General features: G+C 69.5%; 2 protein-coding genes and 1 non-coding gene across 3 annotated transcripts; 2 read left to right on the top strand and 1 right to left on the bottom strand.

Annotated features, from left to right (window-relative positions):
• The first annotated feature begins 488 nt into the window (after positions 1-488).
• Positions 489-2305, top strand: LOC126913778 (anti-sigma-I factor RsgI2-like). The gene is made up of 3 exons (XM_050717008.1): positions 489-508; positions 1748-2222; positions 2288-2305. Exons 1-3 carry the CDS (start codon positions 489-491, stop codon positions 2303-2305), a joined length of 513 nt encoding a protein of 170 aa, XP_050572965.1.
• Positions 2306-2544: 239 nt separating this feature from the next.
• On the bottom strand, positions 2545-13802 carry SLC39A4 (solute carrier family 39 member 4). Its single transcript, XM_050717007.1, has 12 exons — positions 13755-13802; positions 12248-12532; positions 10381-10588; positions 9704-9873; positions 9449-9620; positions 7647-7819; positions 6961-7110; positions 6101-6153; positions 5373-5398; positions 4769-4921; positions 3404-3591; positions 2545-2673 (listed from the first exon to the last, which is right to left on the bottom strand). Exons 1-12 carry the CDS (start codon positions 13800-13802, stop codon positions 2545-2547), a joined length of 1755 nt encoding a protein of 584 aa, XP_050572964.1.
• On the top strand, positions 5308-5380 carry TRNAR-CCG (transfer RNA arginine (anticodon CCG)). Its single transcript has one exon. It is a non-coding gene; the product is annotated as a tRNA-Arg (tRNA).
• Positions 13803-14002: the final 200 nt, after the last annotated feature.

Here is a 14002-nt window from a genome sequence, read left to right as displayed (position 1 = left end):
GGAGAGGCCGCTCTGGCCGCCGCCATAGAGACGTCGGTCCTCCAGGGGAACCTATAGGGGCTGCGGCCTATGGAGGCGGCGCCTATAGGGGCCTGGATCTATAGGGGTCTGTACCTATAGCGGGCTGCACCTTATAGGGTCCGCATCTATAGGGGCTGCATCGTCTGTGGGGGCTGCATCTATAGGGCCCTGGATTACAGGGGCTGCACCTATAGGGACTGCAGCTATGGGGTCAGGCATCCTATAGGGTCTGTATCTATAGGGTCTGCATCATCTATGGGGTCCACATCTATGGGGTCTGCACCTATAGGGTCTGCATCGTCCATAGGGTCTGCATCGTCCATAGGGTCTGCGTCTGTAGGGTCTGCATCTATAGGGGGCTGCATCATCTGTGGGGTCTGCACCTGCAGGGTCTGTACCTATGGGGTCTGCATCATCTGTGGGGACCTGCATCTATAGGGTCATGCATCCTATAGGAGTCTGCACCTATGGGGTCTGTATCTATAAGGTCTGCATCATCTATAGGATCTGCAGCCTATAGGGTCTGCATCTATAGGGACCTCCATCTATAGGGTCATGCATTCTATAGGGTCTGTATCTGTAGGGTCTGCATCCCATGGGGGGGCTGTACCTGTAGGGTCTGCATCATCTGTAGGGTCTGTACCTATACGCTCTGCATCTATAGGGGGCTGCACCTATAGGGTCTGAATCCTATAGGGTCTGCACCCATGGGGTCTGCATTTATAGGGGTCTGCATCCCATAGGGTCTGGCAGCCTATAGGGTCTGCATGTACAGGGGCTCGGCAGGCAATAGTGGCCATGGAGCTTATAGGGCCCTGCATCCCATGGGTCCTGCAGCCTATAGGGGTCTGTTCGGCAGCCTACAGGGGTCTGCATCCTATAGGGACCTGCAGCCCACAGGGAACCACATCCTGTAGGGTCCTGCATCCCATAGGGGTCTCCATCCTATAGAGGTTCTGCAGGCTGTAGCTCATGCAGCCCACAGAAACCTGCAGCCCGTAGGGGCCGTAGGGTCTGGCAGCCTATAGGGGTCTCCATCTGTAGGGGTTCTGCAGGCTGTAGGGGTCATGCAGCCTATAGGGCCTGCAGCCCATAGGGACTGCAGCCTACAGGGGCTCTTCAGGCTACAGGGGCCATGCATCCTATAGGGGCTGCCACCTATAGGAGCCCTGCAGCCTATAGGGGCTGAGCTGATGGGCTGTATTGTACGGCCCGTAGGGGTCCTGCAGCCTACGGGGTCTACACCCCATGAGGACTGCGCCCCAGAGACCCTGCACCCTATAGGACCGCTACCCCTATAGGGCTGCGCTCTATGGGGGCCTTGCACCCTGTGGGGCCCTGCACCCCATAGGGGCCCTGCACCCCATTGGTCCCACACCCCATAGGGGCCCGGCACCTTATAGAGGCTGCACCCCACAGGTCCCTTACAGCCCGTATGGGCCCCGCCACCCCCCAGAGGCACCCTATGGGGCCCCCTGCTCCATGCCGCACCCCCACGGGGTGCCCCATAGCGGGGCAGCCCCCGGGCGGGCACAACGCCCCCACCCCAAGCACGGCTGCGCCCCATAGCGCCCCACATCCAGGGGGCTGTGCCCTATAGAGCTGCTGTGCCCCACGGGGCTCCTGTGCCCCATAGCACCCCTGTGCCCCACAGTGCCCCTGTGCCCCACAGCGCTCCTGTGCCCCATGGCACCCCTGTGCCCCACAGCGCTCCTCTGCCCCACAGGGCTCCTCTGCCCCATAGCGCTCCTGTGCCCCATAGCGCTCCTGTGCCCCATAGAGCTTCTGTGCCCCATAGCAGCCCTGTGCCCCATAGCGCTCCTGTGCCCCATAGCGCTCCTGTGCCCCATAGCGCTCCTGTGCCCCATAGCATTCCTGCACCCCACAGCGCTCCTCTGCCCCATAGCGCTCCTCTGCCCCATAGCATTCCTGCACCCCATAGCGCTCCTCTGCCCCATAGAGCTTCTGTGCCCCATAGCATTCCTGCACCCCATAGCGCTCCTCTGCCCCACAGCGCTCCTGTGCCCCATAGAGCTTCTGTGCCCCATAGCGCTCCTGTGCCCCATAGCAGCCCTGTGCCCCATAGCAGCCCTGTGCCCCATAGCGCTCCTGTGCCCCATAGAGCTCCTGTGCCCCATAGCGCTCCTGTGCCCCATAGCGCTCCTGTGCCCCACAGCGCTCCTGTGCCCCATAGCAGCCCTGTGCCCCACAGCGCTCCTGTGCCCCATAGCGCTCCTGTGCCCCATAGCGCTCCTGTGCCCCATAGCGCTCCTCTGCCCCATAGCGCTCCTGTGCCCCACAGCGCTCCTGTGCCCCACAGCACCCCGTGCCCCACGGATCCCCCCCGCCCCCCCAGCCCCAAGGAGGTGCCGGCGCCGTCCCTCTGCAGCTTTATTTCGGGCGCCCTTCGCCCACCCCGGGGGCGGGGGGGGAGCACGTGGGGAGGGGGGGGGGGGGGGCATCCGTGCGTCCGCGTGTCCGTGGGTCTGTCCGTGGGTCCGTGCCCGTGTCCGTGCCGCGGTGTCAGAGCGCGATGCTCTCCTCGTAGAGCGCCAGCAGCAGCAGCAGCCCCCAGCCGCCCAGCAGCCCCGCGTTGTGCAGCGCGAACAGCACCCACGGCCGCGGGTCCCGCACCCGCAGCATCGCCGGCAGCTGGGGGGGGGGGGGAACGCGGTCAGCGCGTGGCGGGGGCGTGCACCGTGTGCGGCACGCGCAGGGCGCGCGGCACGCGGCGCGTGGCACACGCACGGCGCGTGGCCCACTCACGCGGCACAGCTCACACGGCGCCGCGTGCGGGTGGTGGCACGGCACACACGGCACACACGGCACGCGTGGCAGGCAGGGCACGCACAGCACACGGGGCACACGTGGTCCTGCACACGCGGCGCGCGCGGCGGCACGCGTGGCCCCACGTGGCACAGCACGCACGGCACAGCACACGTTGCGGCACGCGCCGTGCCATGCGGGCACACAGCGTGGCACGCGCGGCACACACAGTGTGACACGCATAGACATTTGAAACACATGCGCGTGACACACAGACGTGACACACACAGACATTTGACACACACGTGTGCCACACACACACACCTGGCACGCAGACATGTGACACGCACGTGACACATGCACACACAGACACACCTGGCACACACATGACACGTACACGTAACACACACACGTGTGACACACGCAGACAAGACACGTGTGGCGCGCACACACACGTGTGGGACACACGCACGTGACACACCCACGCGTGGGACACAGACGCGTGACACACACACACACCTGGCACACACACACACACACGTGACACAGACGTGACACACACACACGCCACACGCCTCGCACACACACCCCCACGCGTGACACACGCGGCCCTCACCATGTCGCAGAGGGCGACGTAGAGGAAGAAGCCGGTGGCGACGGTGAAGATCCAGCCCTGGAAGGCGGCGCCGGTGGCGAGGCCGAGCGCGAGGTAGAGCCCCAGGAAGGCCGGCAGCGCGCTCGCCACGTTCAGCGCCAGCGCCCGGCGCACGCTCAGCCCCGCGTGCAGCAGCGCCGCGAAGTCGCCTGCGGGGGGGGGGGGGGGGCACAGCGGGACCCGCGTCAGCGCCCCACGGCGCCCCACAGAACCCCGCTTTCACCCGCATCGCCCCCACGTTCACCCGCATCGCCCCCCCCCCCCCATCGCCCCACATCAGCACCCCCCCATCGCCCCCCATCGCCCCACGCTGCCCCCCCCCATCGCCCTGCATCACCCCACACGGCCCCCATATCGCCCCCCCCCACCCCGCACCCGCCCCACGCCAGCCCCCCCCCCCCCATCCCATCCCACACCCCACTGCCCGCGCCCCACACCTCCCACCCATCCCCCCCCGCCGCGGCCAAGCCCCCCAAACTTTGTGTGCCCCCCCCACCCCGCCCCCACCCCATGCACCCCACAGCTCCCATGCCCCCAGACCCCCAACCCCCTGCCCCCCGTTTCCCACCCCCTGCACCCACCTGCAACCCCTATGCCCCCCATGCCCTATGCACCCCACCCCAAGTGCCCCCCACCCCACACACCCCATGGCCCCCACACCCCCTAAAATGCCCCCCCAACCCTGTGCCCCCCACTCCCCCACACCCCCTGCCCCACGGCCCCCCAGCATCCACGCCCCCTGCACCCCACCCCAAATGCCCCCACCTTAAGTGCCCCCACCCCAAATGCCCCCAGCCCCAAGCACCCCCCACTCCAAGTGCCCCCACCCCAATTCCCCCCACCCCAAATACCCCCACCCCAAGTGGCCCCACCCCAAGTGGCCCCACCCCAAATGCCCCCAGCCCCAAGCACCCCCCACTCCAAGTGCCCCCACCCCCAAGCACCCCCCACCCCAAATGCCCCCACCCCAAGTGGCCCCACCCCAAATGCCCCCACCCCAAATGCCCCACCCCCAAGCACCCCCCACTCCAAGTGCCCCCACCCCAAATGCCCCCCACCCTAAATGCCCCCCCAAGTGCCCCCACCCCAAATGCCCCCGCCCCAAATGCCCCCGCCCCAAATGCCCCCACCCCCAAGTACCCCCCCCCCACTCCAAGTGCCCCCACCCCAATTCCCCCCACCCCAAATGCCCCCACTCCAAGTGCCCCCACCCCAATTCCCCCCACCCCAAATGCCCCCACCCCAAGCGCCCCCCACCCCAAATGCCCCCACCCCAAGCGCCCCCCAGCCCAAATGCCCCCCTCCATTTTGCCCCCCCCCCCGCACCCAGCTCGTGGGGCAGCTCGTGGCACAGCACCGCCAGCGCCGTGCCCAGCCCGGTTCGCCAGGAGGAGCCGAAGGCGGCGCCCAGCGCCAGCCCGTCCGCCAGGTTGTGCAGCGCGTCGCCCAGCGTCACCATGCACGGCAGCGCCCGCAGCTCTGCGGGGCACCCATGGGTGGGCCCCCAGCACCCATGGGTGCCCCCCCCCCCCCCCCCAGAGCCCCCCCAGCACCCAAGCGTGCCCCCCACCCCGCCCGGCATCCATGTGTGCCCCCCACCCACCCTGACACCCCCCCAGCACCCATGGGTGCCCCCCACCTCACCCTGACACCCCCCCAGCACCCATGGGTGCCACCACCCACCCTGCCCCCCCCCAGCACCCATGGGTTCCCCTCACCCACCCCGACCCCCCCCTGGCACTCAAGGGTTCCCCCCGCCCACCCTGACCCCCCCCCAGCACCCATGGGTGCCCCCACCTCACCCTGACACGCCCCCCCCCCCCCCCAACCCCTGGGTAGGGCCCGAGCGGGTGCAGGCGCCCACCGGCCCAGTGGCCTAATGGACAAGGCATCAGCCTCCGGAGCTGGGGATTGTGGGTTCGAGTCCCACCTGGGTCGCGGCTGCTTTTGGTGCCCCTAAGGGGGGGGTTCAATTGGGGGGGGGGGCACCAGAGGGGGCAGGGTGCTGTAGGGCGGGGGGCTGAAATAATGGGGGGGGGGGGGGGGTCCCCGGGGTGGGTCCTCGAGGGGCTGTGAGTGGGGGTGCAAGGTCGTTTTTAGTGGGGGTCCGTTGGGGGGGGGCAGATTCCTGGAGTGGGGGGGGGGGGGGTTCCTATGGGGTGGGGTATCCTTGGGCTGCGAGTGGGGGGCAAGGTCTTTAATGGGGTCCTCATGGGGGGATGGGGTCCTCTAAAGGGGGTCTTTTTTGGGGGGGGGGAGGTCAGGTTACTGGGGTGGGAGGGGGGCACCATTGGGGGGGGGCAGGTCCCAAGAGCTGGGGGGGCACCATGGGGAGGTGGGGGGTCCCTGGAGAGGGGGGGGTCTAATGGGGATGGGGGGGGTCTCTGGGGTCTCATTTGTGGCTCCTGGGGGGCCATGGGGGGGGCCGGGGTGTGTGGGGGCACCGTGGGGTCCTGGGGGGAGGGTCCTAGGGGGGGGTGCTGGTGGTTGTCTGGGGGGGATCTGGGTCCCGATCCAGCTCCAGGGGGAGACCCCCATGTCATGGGGGGGGGGGGGGGGGGGTGTCCTTGGGCCCATGGGGGGGTCCTCAGGGGGTGCTGGGGTCCGGGGGGAGGGGAGGGGGGGAGTCCCATGGGGGTCCCGGGGTTCCCCGCTCACCCACCCCGTCTCTGCAGCTCCTGCTCGCTCTGGCTCAGGGGGGGTTCCTCCACCTGGGGGGGGGGCACAGGGTGGGCGTCCCGACCCCCAGCACCCCCCAGCCCCCTCCCCCAGGACCCCCAGAGCCCCCCCAGCCCCACGCACCAGCTCGCTGCACGAGGTCCCCTCCAGCTGCTTGCGGCGCCGCATCTCCCCGTCGCAGAGCTGCAGCCCCCCCGCGGGGTCGCTCTGCAGCCCCTCCTGTGCCCCCCCCAACCCCCCGCCATCAGCGCTGCCCCACGGCCCCCCCCGGGTGCCCCCCAGCCCCTCCAAGCCCCCCCCAGATGCCCCCCAGATGCCCCCCCCAAGTCCTTGTGCCATACAGCCCCTATGTAGCCCCCGGGGGTCCCATAGCCCCCAAGGTGCCCCCCAGCCCCTCCCAAGCCCCTCACGTGCCCCCCAGGTGCCCCCCAAGCCCCCCAGGGTGCCCCCCAGGTGCCCCCCAAGTCCCTGCGCCCCACAGCCCCTCATAGCCCCCAGTGGTCTCATAGCCCCCAAGGTGCCCCCCCCCAAGCCCCTGTGTCCCCCAGCGCCCAGGTTCCCCCCAGGTTCCCCCCAGATTCCCCCCAGGGTGCCCCCCAGGTGCCCCCCAGGTGCCCCCCACATCCCTGTGCCCCCCAGGTGCCCCCCAGATGCCCCCCAGGTTCCCCCCAGGGTGCCCCCCAGGCGCCCCCCAAGCCCCAGTGCCCCCCGGGTGCCCCCCAGGTGCCCCTCAAGCCCCTGTGCCCCACAGCCCCCAGGTGCCCCCCAGGTGCCCCCCAGCCCCTCCAAGCCCCCCAGGTGCCCCCCTTGCCCCCCGTGCCCCCCCCGTGCCCCCGCACCTCGTGCCCGCCGGGCGCCAGGAGGCCGAGCAGGGACTCGAGCAGGAAGAAGCCGTAGAGCCCCCCCAGCACCGCCAGCAGCTGCCAGGTGGCCTCGGCCCCCGCCGCGTGCGTGTGCACCCCGGCCGCGTGCGAGTGCAGCTGCAGGAACTGGGGGGGGCGGCCGCTGTCAGCGCCCCCCTGGCCCCAGGCACACGCGTGTGCAAAGGCACACACACGCACAAACATCCATGCACACAGGCAGACACACACACACACACGCGTGGCCGCCCAGGACTCTGCGCGTGCAGGTGCTCAGCACCGTGTGTGCACGCTGAGGTGCGCGTGCAAGTGTCCGCGCACACGTCTGTGCGCACGGGGGGGTCACGCTTTGAGGCTCAGCAGCTCACGCGTGCACACGAAAGTGCCCGTGCACGTGGCTGCGTACGCACGCATGCCACAAATGCACGTGCAAAGAGGCAGGGGCGTGCATTTCTGCGTGCACCGCCACGCACACGAAAGCACACACGCGTGTGTCAGCGTGCACGCACGCCCGCCTCCGGCTGCACTACGCGCACAGCCCGGTGCCGGTGCGGGAAGGCAGGCGTGTGCGTGCATCCACACGCAACCTCACGGCCGTGCACGGACACGCGCGTGCACCCACGGACACACACACGGACACACGCACGTGCAAGCGCCCGGCTCACCTGCGGCAGGAGGTGCAGCAGCGCGTCGCCGGTCAGCGTGCCGACGGCCAGCGCCAGCAGCAGCTGCAGCACGTAGTGGTGCACGCGGGGGCAGCGGCTGCACAGCAGCACCGCGGCGCCCACCAGCGAGCCCAGGCAGATCACCAGGGTGGCCAGCGACCCGTAGAGGTACTCTGCGACGGACCCGCACCGCTCAGCGCCCGCCTGGCCCCAGTGGGGCAACAGCACAGCCTACGGGGCTGCGGGGCCCTGTCCTGCGCTGTGCCTGTCCCTATCCCATCCCCATCCCATCCCACCCCATCCCATCCCATCCCCATCCCCATCCCATCCCATCCCCATCCCATCCCATCCCCATCCCATCCCATCCCATCCCCATCCCATCCCCATCCCATCCCCATCCCATCCCCATCCCCATCCCCATCCCATCCCCATCCCATCCCATCCCATCCCATCCCATCCAATCCCATCCCCATCCCCTCCATCCCCATCCCATCCCATCCCATCCCCATCCCATCCCATCCCCATCCCATCCCATCCCATCCCATCCCATCCCCATCCCCATCCCCATCCCATCCCCATCCCCATCCCCATCCCCATCCCCATCCCCATCCCCATCCCATCCCATCCCCATCCCATCCCATCCCATCCCATCCCATCCCATCCCATCCCCATCCCATCCCCACCCCATCCCATCCCATCCCATCCCATCCCATCCCCATCCCATCCCATCCCATCCCATCCCATCCCCATCCCCATCCCATCCCATCCCCATCCCATCCCATCCCATCCCATCCCATCCCATCCCATCCCATCCCCATCCCCATCCCCATCCCATCCCATCCCATCCCATCCCATCCCATCCCATCCCATCCCATCCCCATCCCATCCCATCCCCATCCCATCCCATCCCATCCCATCCCATCCCCATCCCCATCCCATCCCCATCCCCATCCCCATCCCCATCCCATCCCATCCCCATCCCATCCCATCCCATCCCATCCCATCCCATCCCATCCCCATCCCCATCCCCATCCCCATCCCCATCCCATCCCATCCCATCCCCATCCCATCCCATCCCATCCCATCCCATCCCATCCCCATCCCATCCCATCCCATCCCCATCCCCATCCCATCCCATCCCCATCCCATCCCATCCCATCCCATCCCATCCCATCCCATCCCATCCCATCCCATCCCATCCCATCCCATCCCATCCCATCCCATCCCATCCCCATCCCCATCCCCATCCCCATCCCCATCCCATCCCATCCCATCCCATCCCATCCCATCCCATCCCATCCCCATCCCATCCCATCCCATCCCATCCCATCCCATCCCATCCCCATCCCATCCCATCCCATCCCATCCCATCCCATCCCATCCCCATCCCCATCCCCATCCCCATCCCCATCCCATCCCATCCCATCCATCCATCCCATCCCATCCCATCCCATCCCCATCCCATCCCCATCCCCATCCCCATCCCATCCCCATCCCATCCCATCCCATCCCATCCCATCCCCATCCCATCCCATCCCCATCCCATCCCATCCCATCCCATCCCATCCCATCCCCATCCCATCCCCATCCCCATCCCATCCCATCCCCATCCCATCCCATCCCATCCCATCCCATCCCCATCCCATCCCCATCCCCATCCCCATCCCATCCCATCCCCATCCCATCCCCATCCCCATCCCGATCCCCATCCCATCCCATCCCCATCCCATCCCCATCCCCATCCCCATCCCCATCCCATCCCATCCCCATCCCATCCCACCCCCCCTTGCCCCCCCACTCACTCTCAGCCACGCTGAGGTCTCCTCCTGAGGTCTCCTCCTCCTCAGTGCTGCAGGCACCGCTCAGGACCTGCTGCAGGAGCGCGGGGCTGAGCTCCTGCAGCTCCTGGCGCGAGACCTCCACGGCGTCCCCGATCCCGTGGGCCTGCAGCAGCTGCTGGGCGCTGAAGCACACCTGGGGGGGGGCAGGGGGGGGGGGCGGTGCTTAGTGGGGAGCCCCCGGGACGCCCCCGGGACCCCCCGGGTGCCCCCTCTCACCGCATCCCACTGCTGGCTCTCGTTGGCGGCGCTGCGCAGTGCCGTGGGGCTGCGCGCCCCGAGGCTGCTGCGGTGCTCGGGGTGCGCGGCCCTGGCGCCGTGGTCGTGGTCGTGGTCGTGGTCGTGGTCGTGGTGGCCCAGCCCCAGCTCCTCCATCAGCGCCGTCAGACCTGCCGCGCGCGGTCACAGCAGCCCCCATAACCCCCTGCCCTACTTCGGCACCAGCCCCACATGGCCCTGCCCCATAGCTCCTGCCCCATATCAACACCGGCCCCACATGGCCCTGCCCCATAGCTCCTGCGCCACATCTGTATCAGCCCCACATCGCCCTGCCCCATAGCTCCTGCCCCATATCGGTACCAGCCCCACATAGCCCTGCCCATAGCTCCCGCCCCACATTGGTACCAGCCCCACATCGCCCTGCCCCATAGCTCCTGCCCCATATCAGCACCAGCCCCACATGGCCCTGCCCCATAGCTCCTGCCCCACATCGGCACCAGCCCCCTGCCCCACAGCCCCATCCCTCTATGCCCCCAGCCCCCTGCCCCACATTGGCACCGGCTTCGCCCTGCCCCACACCAGCACCAGCCCCACACCGACAGCTGCCCCCAGCCCCTGCCCCATGCCCCCCCCACCCCATAACCGCCCCCCATACCCCTCCCCCGGTCCCCGCTCACCCTCCAGCGGGAGGCTCTGGGAGCCGTTGCCGAAGCGGGCGAGGATGAAGTCGAGGAAGAAGTCGGGGCCGGGCAGGGCGGGGGCCGCGCGCAGGCAGCGGCCGCGCAGGAGCTGGGTGCCCAGGGACGCCAGCACCCGCGCGCCCGCGCCCACCCCCGGCACCGCCGCCGCGCTCTCGGCCACCACGGCCGCCGCGTCCAGGCAGGGCTGCGGGCACCGGCACCGGCGTCAGCGCCGCGCACACCCGCGGCTGCCCCGGCACGCGCGTCGCCTCCCCGGGGCCGTGCCATGGTGGCCGTGCCGTGAGCCACTGCCTTGCGGCACCTTTGTGCGTGCCCATGTCCCCAGCCCCATGTCCCCAACCCTGTGCCCAGGTCCCCAGCCCCAGGTCCATGTCCCCAACCCTCTGCCCATGTCCTCAGCCCCACGCCCACGTTCCCAACCCCGTGTTCCCAGCCCTGCGTCCACGTCCTCAGCCCCATGGCCATGTACCCGGCCCCATGTCTGTGTCCCCAGCCCCTTGCTCATGTCCCCACGTCCATGTTTATGTCCCCAACCCTCTGCCCATGTCCCCAACCCTGTGCCCCTGTCCCCAGCCCTGTACCCATGTCTCCAGCCCTGTGTTCTCGGCCCCATGTCCCTGCCCCCAGCCCCGTGCCTGTCCCAGCCCAATACCCATGGTCTCAGCCCCATGTCTGTGTCCCCAGCCCCATGCCCCTGTCCCCAGCCTTGTGCCCATGTCCCCAGCCCCATGCCCCTGTCCTCAGCCCCATGCGTCTGTCCCCAGCCCTGTGCCTATGTCTCCAGCCCCGTGTCCCCAGCCCCATGTCCATGTCCCCAGCCCTGTGTCCATGTCCCCAACCCTCTGCCCATGTCCCCAAACCCATGCCTATGTCCTCAGCCCCATGTCTGTCTCCATGTCCATGTCCTAAACCCTGTTCCCGTGTCCCCAGACCCATGCCCATGTCTCCAACCCTCTGCCAATGTCCCCAACCCCATGCCCATGTCCTCAGCCCCACGTCTGTCTCCATGCCATGTCCCCAGCCCCATGCCCATGTCCCCAGCCCTCTGCCCATGTCCCCAGCCTCATGTCTGTGTCCCCAGCGCCGCGTCCCCAGCCCTGTGCCCATGTCCCCAACCCTGTGCCCCTGTCCCCAGCCCTGTACCCATGTCTCCAGCCCTGTGTTCTCAGCCCCATGTCCCTGTCCCCAGCCCCGTGCCTGTGTCCCAGCCCAATGCCCATTGTCTCAGCCCCATGTCTGTGTCCCCATCCCCATGTCCATGTCCCCAACACTTTGTCCATGTCCCCAGCCTTATGTCCGTGTCCCCAGCCCCATGTCTGTGTCCCCAGCCCCACGTCCATGTCCCCAGCCCTGTGCTCAGGTCCCCAGCCCTCCCATGTCCAGGTCCCCAGCTCCATGCCCATGCCTCCAACCCCAAGTCCATGTCCCCAACCCTCTGCCCATGTCCCCAAACCCATGCCCATGTCCCCAGCTCTGTGCCCATGTCCCCAGCCTCATGTCTGTGTCCCCAGCCCCGCATCCCCAGCCCCATGCCCCTGTCCCCAACCTTGTGCCCATGTCCCCAGCCCCATGCCCCTGTCCTCAGCCCCATGCGTCTGTCCCCAGCCCCGTGCCTATGTCTCCAGCCGTGCGTCCCCATCCCCTTGTCCATGTCCCCGACCCTCTGCCCATTTCCCCAGCCCCATGCCCATGTCCCCAGCTCCGTGCCCATGTCCTCAGCCTCGTGTCTGTGTCCCCATGTCCATGTCCCCAGCCCCATGCCCATGTCCCCAGCCCCCGTACCCGTGTCCGCAACCCCACACCCCTGTCCCCACCCCCCGTGCCCCCGTCCCCACCGTCTCACCTGCCGCGTGCCAGCGCTGCGGTAGTGCAGCTGCACAGCTTCCAGCAGCGCCGCCACCTCCTGCAGGCCGGGCCCCCCGCTGCCGTCGGTGCCGTTGGCGAAGGCGTCGTGCAGGGCGTGGGCGCGGGCGGCCCAGGTGCCGGCGGCGGCAGCGGCGCAGGCAGCAGCGGGGTCGAGCAGCGTCAGCACCACGGCGGCGCCCAGCCAGGGCAGCTCGGCCGCATCCAGGCGCGCGTCGGCGCCCGCCTTGCCCAGCAGCCCGAAGACGTCGGCCGCGGAAATGCACTGGGGGGGCGGGAGGGGACGGGTGGGCGCGGGGAGGGGAGGGGGACGGGGGGACTTCAGGACATGGGGACAGGGACGTAGGGACAGGGGTGTGAGGATAGGGCCATGGGGACAGGGGGTTGGATGTTGGGACAGGGATGTGGGGACAGGGGGACAGACATGGGGACGGGAAAGGGATGTGGGGACAGGGGGACATGGGGACAGGGACGTGGGGACAGGGGGACAGGGACGTGGGGATGTGGGGGACAGGGCTGTGTGGATATGGGGACGCAGATGTGGGGCCATAGGGACAGGGGGATGGGGACATGGGGACAGGGCTGTGGGGCTGGCCCTGCACCCCCAGGGGCCCTCGCCACCCCCCCCCAGAAGCCCACCAGGCCCCCAGCCCCACACGGAGCCCCTGGGACCCGCTGGGCACCCAGAGCCCCACGGCGCAGAGCCTGGCACACGCGGGGTGTGCGTGGGGTGTGTGGGGTGTGCGTGGGGCACGCACGGTGCCCGCGCTTCGCACGCTGCACCCCCACGTGCCCCACACGCGGGTTTGGCTGTGGGGTGTGCCGGTGGCACCCGGCACCGGGGTGCACACGCAGCGGGCACACGCTGCACACGGCACGGCACGGCAGGGCACGGCACGGCAGGGCACGGCACAGCACCGTGTGGCACAGCACCACTTGGCACCGCTTGGCGCGGCGCAGCGCTGGGCGCACGGGGGGGGCCGCCCCGTGGGTCAGAACCCCCCACGCACCCCGGGGGGCAGCGGGACCCCCGCACCCAGCAGCGCCTCCCCCTGCACCCACGGCGCCCCGTGCCCCACAGCAGGGACTGGGGTGGGTGCCGGAGGGGACGGTGTTCGGCGTGGGGCAGCCGTGGGGCAGCCGGAGCCGTGCTGTGCCAACCCAAGCCGTGCCATGCCGAGCCGTCCCGAGCCCCACAGCAAGGTGCTGAGTGGCGCCACGCCACCCCGCGCCGCGCCGCGCCGTGCCGTGCCGGAGTTTGACCCGTGGCGCCCGCCCTGCCTTTCCACACGGCCCGGTGGCGCGGCGCTTACCTTTCCGCACGGCCCGGCACCGCAGTGCGCACGGGCCGCGGCGGTGCCCACGAGGGACTCCACGGCTCCACGGGGCAGGGAGCCGGTGCCCGACGACAGCAGGGCCCCGAGGGCCTCCAGCGGCTCGGCGTCGCCCGGGGGGGTCCCGGCGGCCGCCCCCCAGCTGGGCAGCACCAGCAGGACCAGCACCGGCAGCACCGGCGGTGTCAACAGCGTGGCCATGGCGGGACCCTGGGGCGAGCGGGAGCGCCGGTGGGCCGCTGTGCCGCCGCGCCGCCGCGCCGCCGGGGCTGTAAAAGCGCCTGGGGCCAGGGCGGTGATTGGCTCAGGGAAAGATTGCCCCGGGTTAACCATTCCTCAGGGCCCGGCGGGGCGCCCGCGCCCGCACCCAGGCCTGTGCCCCCACCTCACCCCCGGCCGCC

This window comes from Cygnus atratus, unplaced genomic scaffold (assembly GCF_013377495.2).
Source record: "Cygnus atratus isolate AKBS03 ecotype Queensland, Australia unplaced genomic scaffold, CAtr_DNAZoo_HiC_assembly HiC_scaffold_82, whole genome shotgun sequence".
Taxonomy (NCBI): domain Eukaryota; kingdom Metazoa; phylum Chordata; class Aves; order Anseriformes; family Anatidae; genus Cygnus; species Cygnus atratus.
Note: the sequence above shows the minus strand (reverse complement) of the source record. Positions and strands in the feature narration are given on the sequence as shown.

Coding starts and splice junctions, on each gene's coding strand:
- LOC126913778 (XM_050717008.1), top strand. CDS start 489: ATGGGGTCTGTATCTATAAG. Junction 509..1,747: donor ATGGGGTCTGTATCTATAAG/GTCTGCATCATC, acceptor TCTGCCCCACAG/GGCTCCTCTGCCCCATAGCG.
- SLC39A4 (XM_050717007.1), bottom strand. CDS start 13,802: ATGGCCACGCTGTTGACACCGCCGGTGCTGCCGGTGCTGGTCCTGCTG. Junction 4,922..5,372: donor CAAAAGCAGCCGCGACCCAG/GTGGGACTCGAA, acceptor GGTGCCCCGCAG/AGCTGCGGGCGCTGCCGTGC. Junction 3,592..4,768: donor CGAGCTGCCCCACGAGCTGG/GTGCGGGGGGGG, acceptor CCCCCCCCGCAG/GCGACTTCGCGGCGCTGCTG.